This window comes from Scardinius erythrophthalmus (genome assembly GCF_964197995.2).
Source record: "Scardinius erythrophthalmus genome assembly, chromosome: 18".
Lineage (NCBI taxonomy): Eukaryota > Metazoa > Chordata > Actinopteri > Cypriniformes > Leuciscidae > Scardinius > Scardinius erythrophthalmus.
This window is the reverse complement of record NC_138238.1, coordinates 11,763,647-11,787,262: the sequence shown is the minus strand read 5'-3', so window position 1 is coordinate 11,787,262 and position 23,616 is coordinate 11,763,647. Positions and strand designations below refer to the sequence as shown.

General features: G+C 36.9%; 1 protein-coding gene across 1 annotated transcript in view; it reads right to left on the bottom strand.

Moving 5' to 3' along the window:
- atrnl1b (attractin-like 1b) overlaps positions 1-23,616 on the bottom strand; it is a 93,557-nt gene that overhangs the window by 36,272 nt on the left and 33,669 nt on the right. Inside the window, exons 20-25 of the mRNA XM_081393527.1 lie at positions 23,478-23,571; positions 17,241-17,293; positions 14,086-14,180; positions 13,683-13,761; positions 11,527-11,684; positions 3,950-4,011 (exon numbers count right to left, since the gene is read on the bottom strand). Coding sequence (XP_081249653.1) covers positions 3,950-4,011; positions 11,527-11,684; positions 13,683-13,761; positions 14,086-14,180; positions 17,241-17,293; positions 23,478-23,571 — 541 coding nt within the window. The remainder of the gene's footprint in view (positions 1-3,949; positions 4,012-11,526; positions 11,685-13,682; positions 13,762-14,085; positions 14,181-17,240; positions 17,294-23,477; positions 23,572-23,616) is intronic.

The window sequence follows — 23,616 nt, the reverse complement described above, 5'->3', positions numbered from 1 at the left end:
CGTGGCGCTGCTGCTGCTAGGTGACATTGGTGATATATTTGACACATGGGGAGAGAGTTGTGGAAGGCCTATACTTCATGTTAAACAAATATATAGCAGCAAAGACAACTTCGGCAGTGTTGACGGCAATATAGACTATAGAATATTTCATTCTGTATTGACAGTGCAGTATTTGAAAATCGATAATATTTGTTTAAATTGCATTTATATTTGCATTTATGTCAAACCCTAGACACTTTCAAACATCAAAATGACATTTATTAATATGTATTCGTGTCAAAATTTCATATAAACATCTTTTCCTATTCAATTTTGCTTGGAAACGCTTCCAAGACGCTTGCGTGTCGCGTGAAAAATAGGCGTCGGTTCTATTTCTAGCAAGCACGCGTTTTCCGCGCAGCTCGAGCCGCGCCTGAGACGCGCGTGTCACACACGCAGTGTGCAAGCTCTAACCTGTTAACATGGGAGCCGAAATAAAAACGGACACGCCACGCAGCTGAGACGCTTACGCCACGCATCCAGTGTGTCACCGGCCTAATACCCTTCCTCAATCCACGCGTTATCAATTTCTCACGATTTTATTAGCGATGTTTATTGTCAGAAAAGAAAAAGAGAGATCGATGTCCCCATCACTGTGTTTGTGTGGGCTATCAGCAGTGGAGAGAGTATGTGCTGCCGTGAGGTGAACGCGTTTTGGAGTTTAGTGGAACAGCTCGACCTGCGACCGGCTGATCTGACGTGCCTGAACCCGTTTGTTTTGCGAATAGCTTATTTTCATTTCAGGCAGGATCACGGTCCCCTTGAAGTCAGCACACACGAGCATGTTTACAATTGAGTTATTTTATCCATAATTTTTTTATCAAATAAAACATACAACCAACTTTTCTGAAGTTATGTAAGGCATCTATAGCTGCAAGCGTATGGTAACTCTACTAGTGAGTTCCTCTTATGACGTAACGCCCCATGTAGTGGAAGGGAGCGGGAGCGGTTAAAACCACTGTTAAAAGTGCCAATTTTTCATATTATATCAGCATTTTTGTATAAAAAAGCAATGGTGGGCGGTTCTTATCTTTATGTTTAATAAACACATTGCATTATCTTCGTGAAAATTTTAACCTGCAACTTACACTTTAAGACACGCTTTTTGGGGCATTAAATAATGGTACAAAAACCAGTCAATTGACTAGCGCAAACCAAATCACGTTGCATGATTCATTTAAATTCTTTCCACCCATAAATATTGCATTTGAAAGGTAAATCCTACAAATGCACATGCAATAAGGTCAGCCGCAATAATAACTGTCCACGTCTTTAGTAAATCCTGACAGTATTTTTTTAAACGCCAAAAGAGGGTTTGCGTTGGCGCAAGCTGTTAGTAAATCTGGCCCTAAGTCATTAGGAAATGAAAAGTCAAAATTATGACTTCAAAAACATTACTGGTGTATCTCTTAGGACAAAATAATGGCACTGGCATGTTTTAAGATATGCCAGTGCTTTTTACTTTCAGGTAAGACAGCTCAAACTTGACTTAGTCAAAATTATCACATACAAAGTCAAAATTATGAAATATTATGAAATTAGTTGATGACTAATTAGGTTTGACTTTTTGTCATAGTTATGGCTTTTAAAGTGATCATTTTGACTTCTCATCTCATAATACAGTATGACTTAGCTTGTCATTATTTCGACTTTTTGTGTCATATTTATGACTTACCACTTTTTAAATGTAACGTATTCCTGTGATGGCAAATGTATGTATATATTTATGAATATATATATATATATATATATATATATATATATATATATATATATATATATATATATATAAAATGCACTGACTTCAAATGAACTGTAGAGTATGTGTGGGTGAACAAGATGGATGAATGCTTAAAAAAAAAAAAAAAATCATTGTTTGACAGTTTATCCTATTTGACAGTTGCACCACACCTTGTCATGGCACATTTTCCACAGCAATTCACGGGGTTAAAACAAGTAATCTGCCAACTACGCATCCACTGAAGCATTTCAAATCAACTATATGCTTCTTCTCACCTATTGCTTCCAGACGCCAAGGGAAGGCGCGCTGAAGCTGGTGCAATTTCCTGTATAATACGTGAGCAACATACAACAGCATTTGAACTTCCCAGATGACAGAACGGTTTTCAACGCCTGACAGTTTCTCATTCACCTGAAAAGAAGTCTTTCTTCTTCACTCATATTTTGAATAAATGATGTTGGTGAAAGGACTAAACATTTGAGTCAGGTTCTTCTGAAGGTAGGTTTGTATTTAGCAGACTCAAACTGAATTTTCAGAATGAAGTGCCAAGCTTTCTTAAAATAACGGATTAATTCCAGTCTGCTTACGCTGCCAGTGTGGATGTCACACTACACTCACTAAGGCACGCTTGAAGCTAGCTAGTTAAACTGATTGCCCAAGCAGTCAGAAACAAGCAAGCTGTATAACATGACTGTTTGGAGAGCAAGTTGACCCCGTGTCGGAGTGCATCAGTGTGTGACACCAGCTTCCAGAGGGGATGTCTAATCCAGGACAATGATCTGAATCCAGGACAAGCACCAGAGGGAGCAGCAGCAGCAAGAGATTGACCATTCAGAGAGAGAGAAATGGTCTTTATAACCAAATCTAACAAGACACAATGACAATTTAATGACAAATCAAGAAACTGCACAGAAATTAAAAAATCAGAATGACAGATCTACCTTGTGGCAATGACACCTCATTTGGAGGAAGGAGCTGAGCAGTTCTGCAGGAAGCATTGCGTGACAGCATTTTTAAAAGTTCATTTTCAATTGTGTTTAGTCTCATCTCGTTCAGCCAAACAAAAAAAGCTGTCATTGTTTAGTAACCCTCAATTTGGTCCAATCTCATATGAATGTATTTCATCTGCACTCCACGAAAAAGGATAAATTCTGAACAAAGTGCTGGTTTCTTTTTTTCATGCAATTACAATTAAGGGGTGCTGAAAGCTTTCAAGTTTTTAAAAAAGATTCAAAAGCAACATAAGTTTTTTGAAGTCACATGACAGCTTTGTATAAGAACCAGACTGAAATTTTTGTTAACTAAATCAAAAAATGTATTGAAAATATATGACTCAAAATCTGTATGTTCCAAAATCAGACATTGTTCCATAAAGCAGTGCAAAAGAGCTAAGTTGAATGTCAAGATTTTCAGTTAATAAAAACATTTTTGTTTTTAAGCCTGAAATCTTCAGGCTCCATTCATTAATTTTATAGTAAAGAGTGGCTAGCATACAGGTTTGGAAAGACATAAGGGTGAGTAAATCAATTAAATTTTTGGGTAAACTATGCCTTAAAAGTAAAACTACTATAGAAAGTGGCACAATATAAGCAAGGTAAACAGTTTCATGCAGCTTACATGTGCAGTCACATCATGGGCAAAATCCAGCCATTTCAATAGGAATCCGCACAATGAGGAGTTTTGAGTGAGGATGAAAATACTCGCCATGCTGATTTCGCTCATGTTGGTCTTGCAAATTCACCATGTTGACCAACAGAAAGCTGCTTGGTTTGAAAGTTACTTCTGTGTGAGCATGTTTCGCTACACTTATTCTTATACTATTGACAAAGGGCCTTATTGTCTCTGTGAAATTTTGCTAATGTGACCGCACCAAGTCTATCAGAAGAACTTATTCCATTAGATCATTTAAAACAAATAGGTAGAGCTGGAGGACACTAAAAGCAATTAGGTCTCATTTCCTCTTGGATTAAAGAGCTGTTTCAGCACTGGCTCACTAATCCAAAGGGAAAAGGCATTAAACGCATCGGGTGCTGAGGAATCCAACCCGGGCAGACTGTCACTAAATGATTATACATTGGCTTAACAGGTGAGAGATGTTGTTACGATCAGCTTCGGTGTTACATCTCTCCTTTAAAATGTGTAAGGAACAATGACGGCACAAGCACTCACCTGAAAAACGTCACAAAGAACTGCACAAGGTCCATAATGCTGTTGTGCTGAGAGAAGGCGATCTGTGAGGGGACAAAAGCAAAAGAGAGATAAATGACGGGGTGACAGGTTACCAAAGAACAGCTCTTTACCTGAAAAGATGATGAAGACCTTTGCTTGCGGCTAGGGTCCTTCACAAGAGATAATGTCATAACAGATTTTATAGCTTGAGGGGGCATCACATACATCATTTTTTCTTTTTCCTTGTCCCCTCTAATTGTTAAATGGAGGCAATAATGGCTGTTCATGGTTACCTGAGCTGACATCCCTCAGGCATTACACACATGCCAAACGTTTGCCTTCTGGGACAGGTGTAGCTCAACATGGCTAAGAAGGGATTTAATGACACAGTGGAAGAAAAGTCCATAATTGCACATTCAAATGGGCTGGATTTTTGCACACAGGGAAGCTTTAAGATGCCCAGTGGTAGATTTGTATTCTGGAGAGAGTAAGAATATGTGACCCACTTTATATTAAGTGTCTTTAACTACTATGTACTAACATTTAAATTGACAATTTGTACAATGCACTTATTCTGTACATATTTGTTTTAACATTCTACTTATTAAAAAAAAAATCTGCATGTAACTGCATCTGTAGTTACAATTATACTTGACCATATCTCTACCCCTAAAAGATGTCTTGAAAAGGATGTTGCGATAATTTTTTCCCCTATTTAAGCCGCTTCTGGACTGAGAAAAGAAAAAAAAAAATGTAGGGAGAGGCTTGATTTCATCCTTCAGGAATTAATTGTATCATAGGAAATCGAGATTTGCTAACTAAATGGAGGCAGATCTGAATGCCAGTTTGCAGGCAGTAGTGGAGGATATTTAGTCCCACTCTCTGCAAAGACATACACCATGAAGAGAACAGATGTCGTTTGGAGGGAGAGGGGAGGTTAACATTTTCGATTATAGATTACAAGTGCTCATGAATTAAAAAATAACAATAATGATGTGCACGGATAAATCATTAGAAAATAATTATCGATTTTGATTTCATGGTGACTTGAAAACCAAACTATACCACCAAACCTGTCCCTAACCTTACCTGTATCCAACTTCAATAGCAGCAAAAAGTGTTTTGCAGTGTACCTATCTAATTTGTTTTCTGGAGGCAAGTTGCACACAAAAAAAAAAAAAAAAAAATTTATATTATTAAAGGTTGCACACTTTAAAAATAACAACTTTTAATTTAAGTGAGCTTAAAACAATCTTCACATAAACCCATTGTAATAAATGTCACATTTAGCTGTGCTTTTAACATATCAGGGCTTAACACTAAGGTGTTTTGGTTCAGATTTTTACCTGACCTGCTAAAATGCAAGTACATAGTAGTAAAGACGCCTAGTATAAAGTGGGATCAGAATATGTTTTATGCTACTTATGCGTACGAGTTTTTATTCTGGCAACTAAACTTGTCAAAGATGTTTTATTCAGAGATTTCATATTGATATGCTACATGAATCCGCAGACAAGCTTCATTCTTGGCCCAGCTTCAGAAGACACTGTGTTTGAATGATATGAGACATCAGGGGTTTGGCAGCTAATACTGCAGGGCCATTAACTAAGCATCAACACACTTTTTTGAAAAGTTGTTCAAGGATTCACAGTTTCAAGAGAGTGTGTTCTCCTAGCATCCCGTAAGGCAAGGAGAATAACTACTTGGATAAATATACCCAGCAAAAATAAACAGATTAATGTTCTAAATGTATGAATTTGTAAGTCACCCTGACTCACCAGATGAATAATGTAACAATGGCAGAGCGGGGCAGGTCCTTTGGGGAACCCATTCATTTCATTAAGTCGTTGTCACAGGAACATGGCTGGGGCTAAAGACAGCGCTAGAGAAAGCTTTAACACTCCATTAAGGCTGAACCATTTTTGTCCCCAAAAGACAAGCAAGCAAGATGCTGGGATTGAAAAGAGCAGTTGTGCAGCCCCTACATCTGCCCGGTTAAATCATTGCTCCCACTGAGACCATACCTTGTTTTGCCATAAATAATGCTGTGGAAGCACCACATGAACAAGATGTTAACTCTACCAAATAGGTAATTTAGACATTGTAAATCATATGCAGACATACAGTACATCTAAAATAATTCTTAATACTGCATATCTGAACAGTAACATTCAAGTATTTCCATTTACAAAAATTCAGAAACAGGTTTGACATCGATCAGTGTGTTATAATGGCACCTGACAAACAGGTTTGTATTAGTGGTCATTTTATTAACGAAAACTACGAAAAACGTTCGTTGACGATCTCCATACATCAGCTATCAAGAGTCAAATTAGGGCTTTATTACTGTGCATACATTATCTTGTGCATATTACAAAAAAAATGTCTGTCAATAAGTCTAAATCATATAGCTGAAAGAATCCCTTTTATCATAGTTATTCTAATATTCATTAATTATAATATATTAGATCATTGTATGAATTGTAAGGACTTAAACCACCCTGTATAGTTATTGTTCATCATGCTGTAGAATGAATAACCAATAACAAAGCATCTGAGAAGCAGACAGGACTGTCAGGAAAATTATCCTAATGAGCATTTTGAAACATTCTGTATAAAGAGGACAGAGGAAACTACTGAGAAACCATCAAGTCTCAAGTCTTTGTTCTACCTTCATTATTCAAGTTGTGTCCAAACCTAAAGTCATGTTCTATGAGTATTATATATATATATATATATATATATATATATATATATATATATATATATATATATATATATATATATATATATATATATATATATATATATATATATATATATATATATATATATATGTATATTTATATATGCAATTACTTCATATTTTAATATATATGTAATAATAATAATAATAATAATAACAATAATAATAATAACACTAAGAAACAGCAAATGGCTCAATATGTTGCACGGTGGTGTATGTGTACAGACAGCCTGATTTCATATTTTTCTCCTAGATTTTATTTTCATTAACCATAACAAATCTCATTTAAATAGACTACAACAAGACTACAACAAATCCATTCAAATTCATTATTTTATTTTTTTTGGTTGAAAAGGCTTCATTTATCCTGAATTTAACTACTTCCACTGAACAGTTTTATTTACGTATTGTAACATTAAAGCAAAAAAATAAAAAATAAATAAAAGCTTGCACATCTATATGCCTAGAATGGATTATTTATCTTGTTCATACTGGCTGACCTCACAACGACCCATGAGACAATGAGACAGTTAAGCAGCAGTAATGTTTTGTCAGATTGGGTTTCCTGCACAACAAGAGCACTTCAATTCTCCATATCTAATATCTGATGCTTTCAGAGGGGTCGGGGTCCTCATATGTACATTGTTTCACAGTCCCAATTTCCTCGGTAAGCTAATAAATGCTGATCACACTTTCTGATCATAAACATCAGAGGAGAGCGAGCTCAGCGTGTCAAGGGGGTCCATTTGATTTAATGATGCATCGCCATGGTAAATAAGTGACTCTGCTTTTGGGAAATCTAATAGAAAACTATTACTGCATGAACACAGCTCAACCGAGATGAAGGTCTGTGAGACCAACGTAAATAAATGAACCTTATCAAAGGAACTCATCTCATACGTGATAGAGGAACAGAGGAATGAATGCAGATCAATATTAGGTGCATTCTCGCTGTTGGAGATAGTTCCAACAACAAATGACTTGCAGTATCTGAGCGTCTCGGTGCACAGCTGGCAAACGGTAATGAACGACAGAAAGGTTGAGAGGATTTGTGGTGGTTATCTTTATAAACCATATGGATATCGACCAGATGAAATCTCCCTTTATTGAGGTGGATTTTTTAATAAATAGCTTCACTAGGCACAGAAACCTGCTCAACATTGAACCCTTTAAAGGACTGCTATAAGTGTTTATCATATTCTGTGTAATATATTTTATTACCAGTATAGAAGGTTATTACTTTTTCCTTCAGAGACTGGTCATTTAGGGAAAGACATCAGGGGTGGGAGGAGCGTACATTGCCTAGTGTGAACCAACTACCAGAGACGTAAGTATATAGACTAGCATGCCTGCTCTGTCTATCTATCTGCAAATTATACAATGATTTTCTTTTTATTTAACGTACAGGTAATATTATGAGCAAAATCCGTATAAAGTGATACACAATAACTTGCTTGACAGACTGACCGTAATGGAAAGTACATACAAATAAATGTAAATATTATTTTTGCATACATTTTGGGAAATTTGCCATCTGAAAGGACAATATCCAATCAGCTGTCCATTACTGTAAAATAATGACTACAACAGGGTGATAAAAAAAATCCTTTGTGTCAGAGTCCTAATCATTATGTCAGAATACTTTTTGTTATTATTATCAGCTGATTGTTCATTATTGATATAAAATCTATATATAATTAAATAGAAATATCAGTTGACCTATACAACGATCATTTATACAGTTCAATCCCAAACAGTGTTGTTGTTATTGTTATCTAAAACTATAAAAAATTGTTTTTGGTACCCAAAATAAAATATGAAATATAAATATTAAAAGAAAATTTCAGTTAGTTTCCAACGCAACATTTAAAAAGATTTTGTTTAAGTTGATATTACTAAAATGACAAACTAAAACTGAAGTAATAATTAATCAAATGTATTACTTATATTTAAAAATAAAAAATGAATTAATCAAATTAAAGTAACATTTAAAAATGACAAAAACTAATTCAAAATATTAATAATTACAGTAAAAATATACACAGTTGTAATAAAAATGATTCAACCCCCATTGCAAATCAGGTTTATTGGCAAAATGTAATAAAAATAAAATAAAAATAAAATAAAAATAAAAACCAATGGGGCCGCACCCTCAAAACAATGGTAGGGGAAACACTGGGCTTCATTAGTTAGAGATTAGTTAGAGCTAGAAGACATGAAATATCTGAACAGGCCAGGGGTTTGATGAGAGTCACGTTTGACTGCATGTTAGAAATGTGGCTACATCAAAGGAATGGTCCAAAAAGTTAAAAGAAGGTATCATCACTCTTCACAAACAAGGAACAAGATACAAAAAGATAGTGAAGGCACTTAATGTTCCTAGAGAAACCGGGGCAGAAAAATAAGCTATCAATGGCTGCAAACAGATTTCTGAGAAGGCAGGTTCAGAAAAACCATTGAGTGACTGCAAAAGACCTGCAGCAAGACTTGGTGGCCACAGGCACTGAGGATTCAGCTTGCACAGTAAGGCGTGTACTAAACGCATGCGGTTTCAATGCCAGAACTCCAAGAAGTACACCACTACTGACCAAAAAGCACAAGAAAAGTCGGCTCCAACTTGCTCAAAATCATATAAATAAGCCACAGAAGTTTTGGTATTCTGTTCTGAGGAGCGATGAAACAAAACTGGAACTTTTTGACCCTATGGATCAGCGGTATGTCTGGAGGAAGAAGAATGAAGCATATGCTGAAAAGAACACTGCCTACAGTTAAGCATGGTGGTGGCTATGTGATGCTCTGGGGCTGCTTTGCATCCTCTGGCACTGGAAACCTGCAGCGTGTGGAAGGCAAGATGGATTCATTGAAGTATCAGGAAATCCTAGGAGAAAACGTCATGCCGTCAGTGAGGACGCTGAAGCTTGGGCGACATTGGACCTTCCAATAGGTGCTTGGTTGCAGAAGAAGTGCTAGACTTGAACCCCACTTGAAAATCTCTGGTGGGATCTGAAGGCGGTGGCTGCAGCATGCAAAGTCGCAAACCCAATAATATTACTAAACTGGAGGCCATTGCTCATGAGGAATGGGCTAAGATTCCTCAGAAACGTTGCCAGAAGCTGCTGTCTGGTTGTACATCTCGTTTGCAGAAGGTTAAAACAGCAAATGGGTGTTCTACTAAGTACTAAAGATGCTTGCCATGAAGGAGTGGAATAATTTTTAGACCGCAGAAGTCATTAAAAGTTGCTTTTTCAGTTGAATTTGGGGAAACCACTTAAAACATTTGTTGTGTTGAGCTATTTAAATTACTTTCGTTTGATTTGTTCATTGCAAACAGCTGAAAGTCTGCAAATGTTGCCAATAAACCTGATTTGCAATGTAAACAATCCTAAAATAACACTGATCCCAAAAAGTAATCTATATCATAAATAATGACAGATTAACTTCAAGTAAGCATCTGAGAACCCAAGAAGAGCTCAATGAAGTTAATGTGTCATAAAAACTCTAAGTGATGAAATTTCACACTGGAGTATTATGTCTTTAAGACCAGAGTCACAGCTGAGGTGTGAGTTCATAGTGCCAGATCACATCTATGTCTGATCCATGGTGCTGGGGATCTAACTCTTCCACCACACAGCATTTGATTAGGGCCAGCCATACACTCATATAATGCAATGCTGATGTAATCGAGCACTGGAAAGCACGCTCAAAGCAGTTTTCAGAGGACAGAGAAAGGGAGGGGACTGTCAGTGTGGATGAGCCTCTGTAGAAGCGTGTTCCCTAAAGCTTCCAGCACACACAAAGCACAAGTCTCAATGGTCACACTGTGTGTGTGTATATATATATATATATATATATATAATTTGTAACTAGCACTCCCACAAACTTTGTCGATTTTTGTTTTTGAAATAACTCATACTAACTCATACTGCATTTATTTGATCGTAATATTCTGAAATATTATTACAATTTAAAATAACTGTTTTCTATTTCATATATTTTAAAATGCAATTTATTCCTGCGACGGCAAAGCAGACTTTGCAACCATCTTCAGCATCACATGATTCTTCAGAAATCTTTCTAAAATGCTGATTTGGTGCTCAAGAGACATTTCTCATCATTATCAATTTTAAAAACAGTTGTGCGGCTTAATGTTGTTGTGGAAACCGTTTTTATTATTATTATTATTCTTTGACAAAATAGTTCAAAAGAACAGAATTTATTTGAAATAGAAATATGTACAATTGTCTTTACAGTGACTTTTAATCAATTGAATGCATCCTTGCTGAATAAAAGTATTAACTTCTTTTTGAATGGTAGTGTATAGTCACCATCTTAAGGAACACATAAAGACCCAATTTTAATGACTATAGGTTTTCAATAGAGGCTAGAAGTTTCATATTGACAAGATATTTTACCTGTACCAACGTATGTATATCTCTCCTTCTGTTTGATTGCAAGCAATAAAGACTCCAAACATCGTTCATTTTAAGGGTGATGTACCAGAGTAGAGATTCAACATAAATGTTTTTCCATGATAGATAGCATCAATTTGCACATTACTCCAGCAATGTCATTTTATGTCCGTTGTCTAGGCATCTGGCAACGTAACACATTGCCACTTAACAGCTGATTCAATTTTATGGACCATAAGATGCAAACTTGTTCTAGTGCATAACTGAATAATTGATTTCCATATCAAGGAACGCTGGATCTTTTTAGAAACATTTGTTTTTGTGGATTTCCATTTAACAAAGGAGATGGATGTTTCCTGCTTTACCCCCCCCAAAAAATAGCTTAACTTAACATACTCAAACTGGTCAAAATGTGTCCTCACCTGTATTTTGATTGGCCAAGAGAAGTTGCTGACATACACATAGAAGGTTATGTTGGGGTTGCTGTGAAAACTGAATTTCTCACAAGAGAAACTGTCTCTGTACTCTTTGATGTTAGTCTTGGACACGATGGGGATCTCTTCCCCGGAGATGGTCCCAGCTGTAAGGGGAAAAGAATGCGATAGATCAACTCGAATAAAAGAGGCATTCAGAAATGATATTTGATACACTTCATAACTTCTCTTAATTAAGACATTGACCATAAAGGGTAAAAAGGTAAACGCTACACTTTATATTCCACTGACTTCCATTTTTAGACGTGCAAAAAAAATGTTTGTCCATAAATTTCTTTACCTATATTTATGGTGGGGTCTGAAATAATTTTGCATGGTTAAAATTTAGTGTGACTGGCGCTTAATGCTTTCTGAGCTATTAAATAAGGGCGAATGAGAGCAATGCAAATGCAATGAATTGCACCAGTAATCAACTAGGCTGACCGCATGCACTGGTTTAGTTGTTTGTTGAAATGTTTTATTCAGGAAGAAAATTCGTTTTAAATCAACCTCTCAGCGTGACAATTTCATTATCTATTTTAAACATATGGGAAACATGGTATAAAACCATAATGTAACAAAAATTACTTGTGGGAGTTGAAAAGAAAAGCAGGCTTTGTCCTATTTTATCAGGACTTTTTAAACTTTTCTGAAGTCCTCCAGTGAAACTCTTAAGTCTCACCAATCGTCATTCCAAACCAGCACTATGAAACAAAGCCCTCAAAATGACATCCCAAATGCCACTACGTGGCAATGTTTATCTTAATTGAAATCGTTCAGTGCTCCTGAAGACGCCGCAGCCCCAGAATTCAGAGCCGCACACTAGACTATTGTTAGAAGCCCTTCTCAGGGGAGAGTGTCTTTAAACAGAAAGACACCACTCCAAATATTAATTGAGGGGAGCCGGGAGGTCGAGGAGGAGAGGGGTGAACCTGTTAAAGAGGATCAAGAATGTCAAAGTCACATAAAAAAAATTGGCTGGTGACTATTTGGACAAAAGGTGATTACAGAAATAAACAATAAAGGGTAATGGTGACGTCCTTGAGTGTCTGTCTATTGCAAAATACCCAACACACCCAGGAACAAACTGCGGTCAAACCAGAATGCATTAGCATCCGTGTATCAGAACCATTACAATATTACGCTAAGAAAGATTGCATCAAGATGGTCGACTAGGCATTGTACATCCAATTGACTGACTACTAAGGATGGATGACTGGTTTACAATACCATTCAAAACATTGAGGTTTGTAAGATTTGTTTTATGTTTATGAAAGAAGTCTCTTATGCTCACAAAGGCTGCACTTATTTGATCAAAAAACAGTAATATTGTTAAACATTACAATTTAATACATTTTAATTTTATGTTTCAAAATGTAATTTATTCCTGTGATGGCAAAGCTGAAATTTCATTAGCCATTAGTCTTGCTCAGTGTCACATGACCCATCAAAAATCATTATGCTAATTTGGTGTTCATGTAAAATTTCGTAATTAGGGCCCGAGAACCGATGGTGTGAGGACCCTATTGGAATTGCTCTGTTTATATTATCTATATGTTTCTTAATATTATCTTAATATATTCTATAATATTATGTTGAAACCAGTTGTGCTGCTTAGTAGTTTTGTGGAAACAAAGAACAGTATTGATTTGAAATAGAAATCTTTTTTAACATTATAAATATCTTTACAGTCACTTTGGATCAATTTTATTAATAAAGTATTAATAAAAAAAATTCTTGCTGATCCCAAACCTTTGAATTGTAGTGTATGTTTTTTATATTTTTAACAGTGATTTAAAAAAAAAAAAAATTATATGCTGACAGCAATTAAAAATGTTCAGGGCAAAACCATCTCTTAAAAGTTTAAAAAGTCTCTTTTTTGAGTGTCCTATTACAAGTGTTAAAAATGCTGTCAAATTAAAAATAGTCCAACTTTATAAAAAAACGTTTCTTGAAACATAGTATCCTTTGTGCACTGACAGTCTGTTTTTGAAAATAAAACGGGAAGATTTGCTCAACACACATAATAGTTTACTACAAAAGCAAGAACTATTATACAACAAAATAGAAGCAAATATTCATCAGAGGGAAAAAGCAATCAGTACCTGTTGACCCAACTGACCAAGTGATGTTCAGATTGAAATTGTTTGAGGCATTAATGGACATGTCCAAGTTCTTGCTGGTCTACAAAATGAAGAGAAAACAAAGTTGATGTCTGTAAAATAACTATTTTCAGGTGATTTTATAGCAGTATGGCTTCCATATGGCAATGTAGGACTATTGTTAAAAATCTGACCCATAAAAGTGATCACTATTGGCTTTCCATTATGTAAAGGAGCAGCTTGGACAATATTTTTATTTATTTTTGTTCACAAAAGAAAGTCATAATACGTACATGTTTTAAAAGACACAATGAGAGTGAGTAAATGATGACAGATTTATCATTTAGGGTGAACTATGAAATTGATGAAGCTACTTCTGTTCTCAGATAAGTAGATTGTGACTGACCTGTTCAGGAGTGGCCATGAAGTTAATGGCAGTGTAGTGCTGGTCATCTTCTTGAAGAAGACTGAAGGTGAACTGGTAATCAATCAGCAAGTTATCTGTTTGGATCAAAACCCTATTGTTAATTATCACATTTTATACAATCATGAACCACACCATGCAATTCTGTCATGTTAATGGCTGAAACTTTCCATTTAAGGAACATCACGAAAGAGTGGTGCACATTCACTCTTCAAATAAGAGGGCTACTTTGAAGAGCTACATGAATCACCAGTCACTTTAATTGCACTAAATGAATACCTCCCATTCAGAGTGTGTCATTGCTTTAATAAGCATACACTCTGATTAAGCTCAATTGTTTAGAAGACGTCTACATGTATTTAAAATCTAGGCTTCTTATAGAACTTGTTAACTTTACCCAGAACTAGAGCTAAAGTTTTAAAAGTTTAAGACTAAACAGCGAATTCCAGATTTCAGATTATTTCTAAAGAAGCACAGTAAGGTGGAGTAGGTTTAGTCTTTTTCAAGGTCTTGACATCTCTTTAAAGCACCCTTTCAAAGACATAGAAATGTCTGGATTGTTTTCTTATCTCCTGGGCTGTTAAATGACTGAACGCTGCCACAGGCATCTCACAGAGAACAGCTGTTTGTGTGAATCACAATATGGCACTGTAAACATCTCTTTCACTCCCCATCAATTTGAAAGATGTCTTTATAAGCTTTTAATCAATTCAGATGTGACATGAAAGCACCATAGTTTCACTCATTTCCTAGATTTTTGCTTGAAAGATCATGTAGCCTTCATGCACCGAACAGAGCTGATCTGCAAATCAACTACTATGAGAATCAGCCCTTTCCTTCAGATCATGCGCCTAGAAGGAATGCTGCCGCTTTCAAAATTTGTTTTAGATGCAACTATTTATAGGTGACAAAACTTGAACCATCCTCCAGCTTGCTCTTAAACCATTAAGGTGATGTATGCTTGATCTTTTCAAAAATGAAACAGAATGGTGAAGCTAAAGTGAATGTCAGTGAGTTTCATAAGTCAGACAGCTGTTCTGAAAGTGATGTCAGCCAAAAAGTTGTAAGTTATTAAAAGAGAATAGGAAAAACTTGGTATATGACATTTAAGTCCAAACGCTCGCTACAAGACCGAAGCTTATCATCCTGCACAAATCAAAAACTCACAGTTTCTCTGACAAGTTCTCTGTCATGTTCTCGTCTATTGTGAAGACTTTACACAACTAATCGCAGACTTGCTGTCAATTACATGATCATTCTTCTGACTGTTGCTACGGTCTCAAAATTCATTTTGAAGAATGTTGATAACCAAGCAGTTTTGGTTAACATTGTTTTCTGACAGGAGAGTGAGTAAATTATGGCAGAATTTTTATTTTTGGGTGAACAGTTCAAACCGACTCTTCACGCTGTGTCCGAAATCGAATTCTTCCCTACTATTATAGTATGCAAAAAAACGTGTCCAAATACATAGTTTATAGTATGTGAAAAACAGTAGGCGAAAAGTACCTGGGTGACCTACTACTTCAGCCTAGATTCTGAAGTGTGCATTCAATGACATTTTACTATTCCATGAGGCCACAGGAGAGGATTTGTGAATGGCGAAACTGATGCCGGCAGGTCATATGATAATGACGACAAGGCAAATGTAGTATGTCATTTTCATACTATGTAGAATGTACTTTTTTAATGGTCACGAAGTAAGTTTCAAACCAAATGTAGTTCATACTCAAGAGTATGCAATTTTGGATGCAGCGCAACCAGCAAAGTTTATTTCCAACCTTCAACTCAAACTGCCTGTGATTTTTCAAGCGATCCTGAAGACCTGGATTAGCTGGTTCAGGTGTGTTTGATTTGGGTTACAGCTAAACTCTGCAGAACAGTGGCTATCCATGAGCAGGGTTGAAGACCTTTGCTTTAAATTGTAACAAAAAACATGGAGAAAAGGTTTGTGGTGCCTTTTGACAGCAAGCACGACAATCTTCTGTCTTGTGCATTGGCTTAAGTGTTCTAGAGTAGACCAATAAATCTGAATCTAATGAATCAACATTGTAATGTTGAAATGGAAATGAACTCCACTCCACAGGTGATTAAAGACGCTGCCCACTGCAGTTATGTTGGGAATACATGGTGGGCTGATCACCCTGCAAGAGTGTGGGATTAAACCAGTCTGAGAAGATTTAGCATGATCAAGAGTCTGGAGGACTGTTTTTACAAGATCAATCTCCTTTGAGGGTGAGTCAAGTAACACTGACAGAACACACTGAACTTGCTAGTGCTGCCTCAGGAAATGCACAAGTCAAACCTAGCATGTGTGAGAAAGCGAGCTCACACTGTCAACTTCTGCTCAACTTCTGCTCGTGTCTTTAATTAGTTTGAATCATTTGCTTACTCACTCTGACAGGGTTTGACACTCTCACCAGTCTTATATTGTCGCCTGTGGCCCACTCTCCAGCAACACTTCCCCCTACAGGACACTATTTGAGAAAATACGGCCGGGTGATACAGTTTTCTTCTAAACAGCGACTGGGCCAGAAGCCTGCGAGCATACGCGCTCCATCTAACAGACGCAGAGGGAGCAGAGTGGATGGAAATTGATTGATAAATTGAAGGCTTTATTTAATCCTGATTGATGACAATGGGGATAATGCTGGTAGGATTTGCAAACGGAGTGAAATTTCATCTCCTAAGCGCTACTGACTGCATTTAGCCTTTTCAGACACCATGATGACTGCTGATATTAATTGCAAAAAAGGGAAAGAGAGAAACACAAATGGATACAGGGATTAGGCTGTTTCTGATATACAACAAGACTGCCCCCTAGTGCTGTGCATTTGAGCCCTGCACACACAGACTTCAACATGGTATGCTGCAGATCTTCTGAGATGTTCAAGAGATCTACATCTACTTTTTTGATTTCTGACAAATCAGAATGTCTCATCCACCACTTTTATCTTGTTGTGTGGTTGTGCATCAGCTCATGGCAATTTCATCCTGGCATTTTAAGCCCCCTAAATCTAATTTCATTAAATGGCAGACTAAAGACAGCCTTTGAGTTTGAAAGTGCCTACAGAGTCAGATGAATTTTCAAGGTACAACAGGATTACTTTAAGGTCAGAGCTCAAATAGAGCATACTCACAGTAACAGGTTCCACGAAGAGGGTTGCCAAGGTAACGGTTTTCTGAATCACAACTGTAGAGGGGATAAAAAATAAAAATAACAGATGAAACACATCAGTAATGAGACCATGCATGAATCTGAACATGCATCTATCATAACATTTATGTTATGCACTTAGCAAATGCTTTTATCCAAAGCGACTTACAATGCATTCATGCAACACATTTACATTTTAGAGGTTCTGGACTGTGAAACAAGAAAAAGTTTGTAACTCAATAAATAAAAAAAAACGGAAAGAAATATATTTTAAAAAAAGTCTTAAGACAGACTAGACAACCTACCGCATAAGTGATTTTGTAAATATATTATTTTGCATATCCCGATTAACTGTTAAATATTGCATCTGTGATGTTAAAGTCAGCATGAAATTAAAATTCTCCCCATTCATTTTCTAAATGCACATTAAAATATTTTTGAACTTGTACATTTTAATCAAAATGCCACACCTGGAGCTTCCGGGGGAAAACTTCAGACTTCTCCTTTATGATGCATACAGGACTTTCATCTGCTTATATTTTTTAGTGCAACAAGTACACCTCAAAAACCAATCAACAACCAATGCATAGAATCAAGTCCCCGTCCTGATTTTTTTTACACTTGGATGTGTCACAATATATGAAAGACATTTTTTTGCTAGTTCTGTTGCATTTCGACTTCAACAGGAATCATCTATGTTCCTCATTACATATGAAAAACAAACCTACAACTGTTTTCATATATCAAAACCATGAAATTGCAGTAAAACTGAGTTTCCTTTTCTGGCTGTCAAATAAACCTGGCATTGCATATTATGAAAATGGTTGGCTCCTTGACAAATTGTTTTTTTTTTCCTCCTTTGTAAGTCGCTTTGGATAAAAACGTCTGCTTAATGCATAAAAGTAAACTGCCGGAGTACAAGTTTAGCATATCTGCATATTGCTACCATTCATACATTGTAACATTTTTAACAACGGTTCTTGTTGACCTCTAAATGGAAAAATGGTGTTAAATTAACAGAAAAAGCTGAAGATTTTTTTGTGTGTTTTGACTTTGTGTGGTGCCTGCGGTATCTTTGTCTCTTTCCATACTAAGGCAGATTATGTAATTCCACTGTTCTCGGGTGCTTTATTTCCAGAGCTTCATTAGAGAGCGGCAGGAGACAGCCCAAAGCTTCCTCTACCTCAATCTCAAACACGCTAAACAATTAACACAACGCTGTCGGCCCAGCTCAGCACCAGCCTAAGCAGATTACACATCTTGTTGCTCTTCTGAGCCAGAAACTGACGGTCCAATTAAAGTCTGCATTCATTTGAGAGCATAACTCTCTCTCCTCACAACAATTTAGCCACTTAGTTTCTACAGAGGGAATTCACTTTCAATTCACTCCATTCTGCTGTAAACATATCTGAAGTGCGAATACGATTAATCATTAAAGCCACTCTTAAGGAGTAAATGCAGTGATGTAATAGTTAATGCAGAATGGCGGCCTCTGGTATAGTTACTTTGGAGCTAATCTAATGCAATGAACCCAGTTCAAATGTATCTCGGCCATAACAGTTTTTTTTCATAAGTATGCAAATGCATTACAATTCTAAGGTCCAGCCAAATTTGGCTTTGGAGTCTGTAATGAATGTGACAAAATCAGGGCAAAAAAAAAAGAATAAAAAAAATCAACTTTATATTGAGCTGTCCACACAAGTTACATGCAAAAACAAACAGTCCGATTCACACTTAACTCTTAGACATGAAAGCCCATTTTTGCCACAGAAGAAAAAGAAACTTGCTTTATTAAATCATAATTATGACAAAGCCAAATTTTTGTCAATGACTTTTTATCTCATAAATATAACTTAATATCTCATAATGTTTACATTTTATCTCATCATTATTAGTCATATCTATGACAAAAAGTCTGCCAAATTAGTATGCCAAAATTTTGACCTAGCATGCCATAATTATGACTTTGTGTGTCATAATTATGATTTATCAAAGCATGATCGGGAAATCTGGATCGATACCAAGCCATTTGTGTTAATGCTGAAAATGTAATACATACTACGGTGGCCAAGAAGTGCAAAACAAACCACAATTCTGAAAACAAAACAACAAATTTATAAACGCAATGGAAAGACTAAAAACAAATTAACAAGTTAGAAAACACAATAACAAATCAGAAAACACAACGACAAATCAGAAAACAAAATAACAAATCGGAAAACAAAACAACAAATCTGAAAATAAATTAAAGTCCGCGTGAACCGGAAGTTGCAAACGACTTTTCTCCAGTGTTGTGACGCATTTCCCAGTGAAACGGAATATTGAACAGAGGGCAGGGTTTTACTCTAGCGCTCCTCCTCTCCATCTCTCTGCTCATAACAGACTAACGGTTTGAGGGGAGTGGTTAAGCATTGCCCAAACCAATTCCTCAAACCTACGTCATCAGAGAAGGTCCTCCAATGCAGAGGGGAGGGGCATTTTCAGATTTTGATTAAAGATTACGAAGCCAAAAAATTTTTTTGTGTGGATTGACTTGCATGGATGAATTGTTCACCACAAAACGATCAATTTAGGCAAACAATTTAGGCAAACAAAGTAAATATGGTCAATTTTGATTTCCTGTGGACTTTAAGTCAGAAAACACAAGTCAGACAAAACGGAAAATGTGGCGAATGGAATACTGACCGCTGATTGGACGAAACATCCGTCAATCAAGACATGCAGAAAGTACAGCAGACTGCGGCAGAAGAAAGTCGATTCGCGTCTCGCGTCTTTCATGTCTCGTCCAATCAGCGTTCAGTATTCCATTCGCCACATATACCTTCCTTTTCTGTTTTGTCTGACTTGTCGTTGTGTTTTCTGATTTGTTATTTTGTTTTCGGAAATGTTATTGTGTTTTCAGTCTTTCCATTGCGTTTATAAATTTGTTGTTTTGTTTTCGGAATTGTGGTTTGTTTTGCACTTCTCAGCATACCCTACGAATTGCGCTTATTCATTTCTGAACATTGATATTGAGCCTGAAATAATCTAATTCATAGACTGTGTGACCAAGGCTATGATAATCCAAATAATTACACGTTTGACTGAAATGAATTAAGCAAGTAAATTGACCTGCTCTACTGTTTTAAGCATTACACATACAGGCTCCACCTCGTTAAGTACACTAATCTCATAGTCAAATATACACTGACCTCCATCTCATACTGTAAATATCTTTGCCCTTAACTTGCGGGGATCCAACTTTATCACACACAGCTGAAGCATTCGTATTTTTTCCGAGAGTTGGTAATAAATACGAGAGGACAAGGTAGAGTACACTTTTACCACGGTACAGAGGACACAGGACAAACTGCACCACAGGCATTTTAAAACCTCTGCATATCAGTCCCCTAGCCTTTAATCTGGATGACATTTCAGAAATGACTATTCTCTCTCTCACCCATACACTGCAAATCAGAAGAGGTTTCCAACGCCCATGCTCGCATGCACACAATGTACTCCGTAAGGGCAATGAAATATAATGCACTCTTACTCTCAGTATCTTAATTTAATCTCCAGTGAGAGCACACCTACATGCTGTGCATGCTTTAATGCACTCTCTCTCTGTAGTGCCATAATTTGATCCCCATTTGGGTCGCCCCTGGAGTGCCACAACATACACAACACTCTATCACTCCATGACACTCTATCATGATGATGATGGACTCTACAGTAATCAAGTATGCTTTTGCTTCAAATTGTATCAATTTTCTTTCTTTAATCATGTGTATCTTTTCAAATATCTCTTGTCGAGCTATCCTCTGATCGAGAAGCAAAGTGACGCATTCTCGTCGCTCTGAAGTCCCACTCAAGACTGCGAAAGGAAACTTTGAACTGCTCTTTCACAATGTCAGCTCACTAAAGTGGGAACAGCGAGCGATCACCACAGCACATCAGAGGCCGTATTCACAAAACATTTTATCTTGCCAGTAAGAGTTCTCCTAAATACCAGTAAAAGTTCTAATGTCAGATTTTCCTCTTAAAACCTATTCACAAAGCTGCTGAGACCAACTTTTACTAAGGAATCGAGAGAAGTCTGCCCACAAGGCTATCAGCGCAGACGATGAATTATTTTCAACTTGACTGCAATGTTTTATTCTCCATCGTTCAATGCAAATTGCCTTTACATAAATGAACCTTTAATGTTACTGTATGTCATTGCAAATTAAAATCTAGAAATCAAAATAGTTATTGCATTTATTAGGGGAGAAGGCTCAGCACCCAATTCTCTATCGCCTATTGCTTCAATAGTGTCTTTAGGCAGTGTCTGATACGGCCATTTTAGGATTGTTTGTGATTTGGTCTTAGTGACTTAAGGAGTCCTCTTGACAACCCCTAACTTTTCACAGATTTAGGAGCTGGCTTTAGCACTAAAATGCTTTGTGAAATACTCTTACAGCAAAAATGTCCTAAAAGAGTCCTAAAATTAGACTGACACAGCCATTTTTCCAAGAGTTTCTCCAAAATCAGCGAGTTAGAAGCTACTTTTAGCCTTAAGATGTTTTGTGAATACGACCCCTGGTCTTTAATCAACCATTTTGAGCGTGATAGTGTTTGTGCGTGACAAAAATGGTCTCGGTGCTTCATTATGGACCTCATTATATAGGATGGGTAATGGCATCTGTCCGCTCTGAGTAATGAAGGTGAGAGAACAGAGTGAGAAGGAGAGGAATAAACAGGAAGCGGTAACGGCCGTCTCAAATGCTGTCTGTGCACTCATTTGTCCTTGTGATGAAGACACGCTTGAATACATCATCAATGGACCTGGCTTGGCCTGATTGGGCTACACACAATTAAAAACAAGCATCTACCGGTATGCACACACACGCCGAAAACAAAAGTGTGTGTGAGAGATAGAACCCTTCGAGCCCACAACCACCACTATAGACACCAGACACAGCAAACGTCAAGTTAAAAGATGTTTTCTCACAACAGCTTTTGATACAGAGTGAGATCCATTTGACGTCAGTGTTTACTTCATTTGTTCAAGCAACACCGCTGTGTGTATTTGATTCACTAAAAAAGAGCTCATAATAGATTAAAGAATCAGACTACTCTGGTCACATTCTATGCTTTTGATTTACTAATAAGAAAACCAACTCATATGAGTCATTTGTTTGACAATCGGACGCTGTTGGTCACACTCTGTTTTTGATTCACTAAAAAGAACCAACTCATAAGAGTCACTTTTACTGGATTTCATAGGTTACACTATGATTTACTAAAAAGAACCAGTTCATCGGACTATACTGGACATATTGTGTGGTAGATTTAATTATGATGTTGCATGTGCTGTGCAGATGCTTCATCTGCTGTAGGAATGCTGTAGGCACTGTGCAAGAAAAATTAACAGAAGCGAACATCATTCAGTTACGGTTAACAATGGAACCAGTAAAGAAAAGGGGCAAACAAAAATAAAATGAACAATGCTTTCCATGGTGCCTTCTCCTCCTGAGTCATTACCTTACTATGGTGTACAGCTGTCATTGAGTTTATGATGAAATTGTGCTGTGGTGGCATATAACACAATGTGAAAAGAGACCTGCAGGCATAAAGTCACAGTTTCCTGTTTCCTGCGATAAAACCCTGTTAAAACATCAAGTGACGCCTTCCATGAGCTGCACACCTCTTCATATCCCAGAGTTACACGTCAACCTAGAACAAAGCATTTGCTCCAAAGAACAAAACAAAGGCACTAACACCCTCCGCTCTGTAACCCTGAATGCAACACAGCAGCACGGATTTCAAGCTGCTTCTCTTTCTATAACTGAAGCATCTGAGTGGGTAATTCAGTTCTCACCCACGTCTCCTAAATAAGCATGACTGGTCAACCCACTCTTTAGAATTGTTGCATGTACATACAACAATGCAGTGAGTGAAGCACTTGAGTTTGATGAACGGACTCTCTAATAGTCACAAACTGATGCCAGCACACTCCCACACCTCACTTCCACCTCCATTAGTGCTATTAAAATGTGTGCAGACAAAATGTGCTGCATCTGCAGATAAGCCCAAATTGTGAGGACACAGTCAAGCTAAATGGAATGAAGGGGACTTCGTAGCCTCAAATATTTTAATTATAATTACAATAATCATAATATTAGTATTTATTAAATCATTTTTTTTAAATAAAAGTCTTGATATGCCCTCATTTAGACGTGTATGAAGAAGATGTACTTACAGCTGGCACTGGTCGCCTTTGATACCCTTGGTGGTACAAAAGCATTTCCCCGTCAGCACCTGGCACACGTTGGCATGGCCATTACATTTACAGGCTAGAAGAGAAAAAGTGAGAAGGAACCAGAAAAAAATGAGAAGAT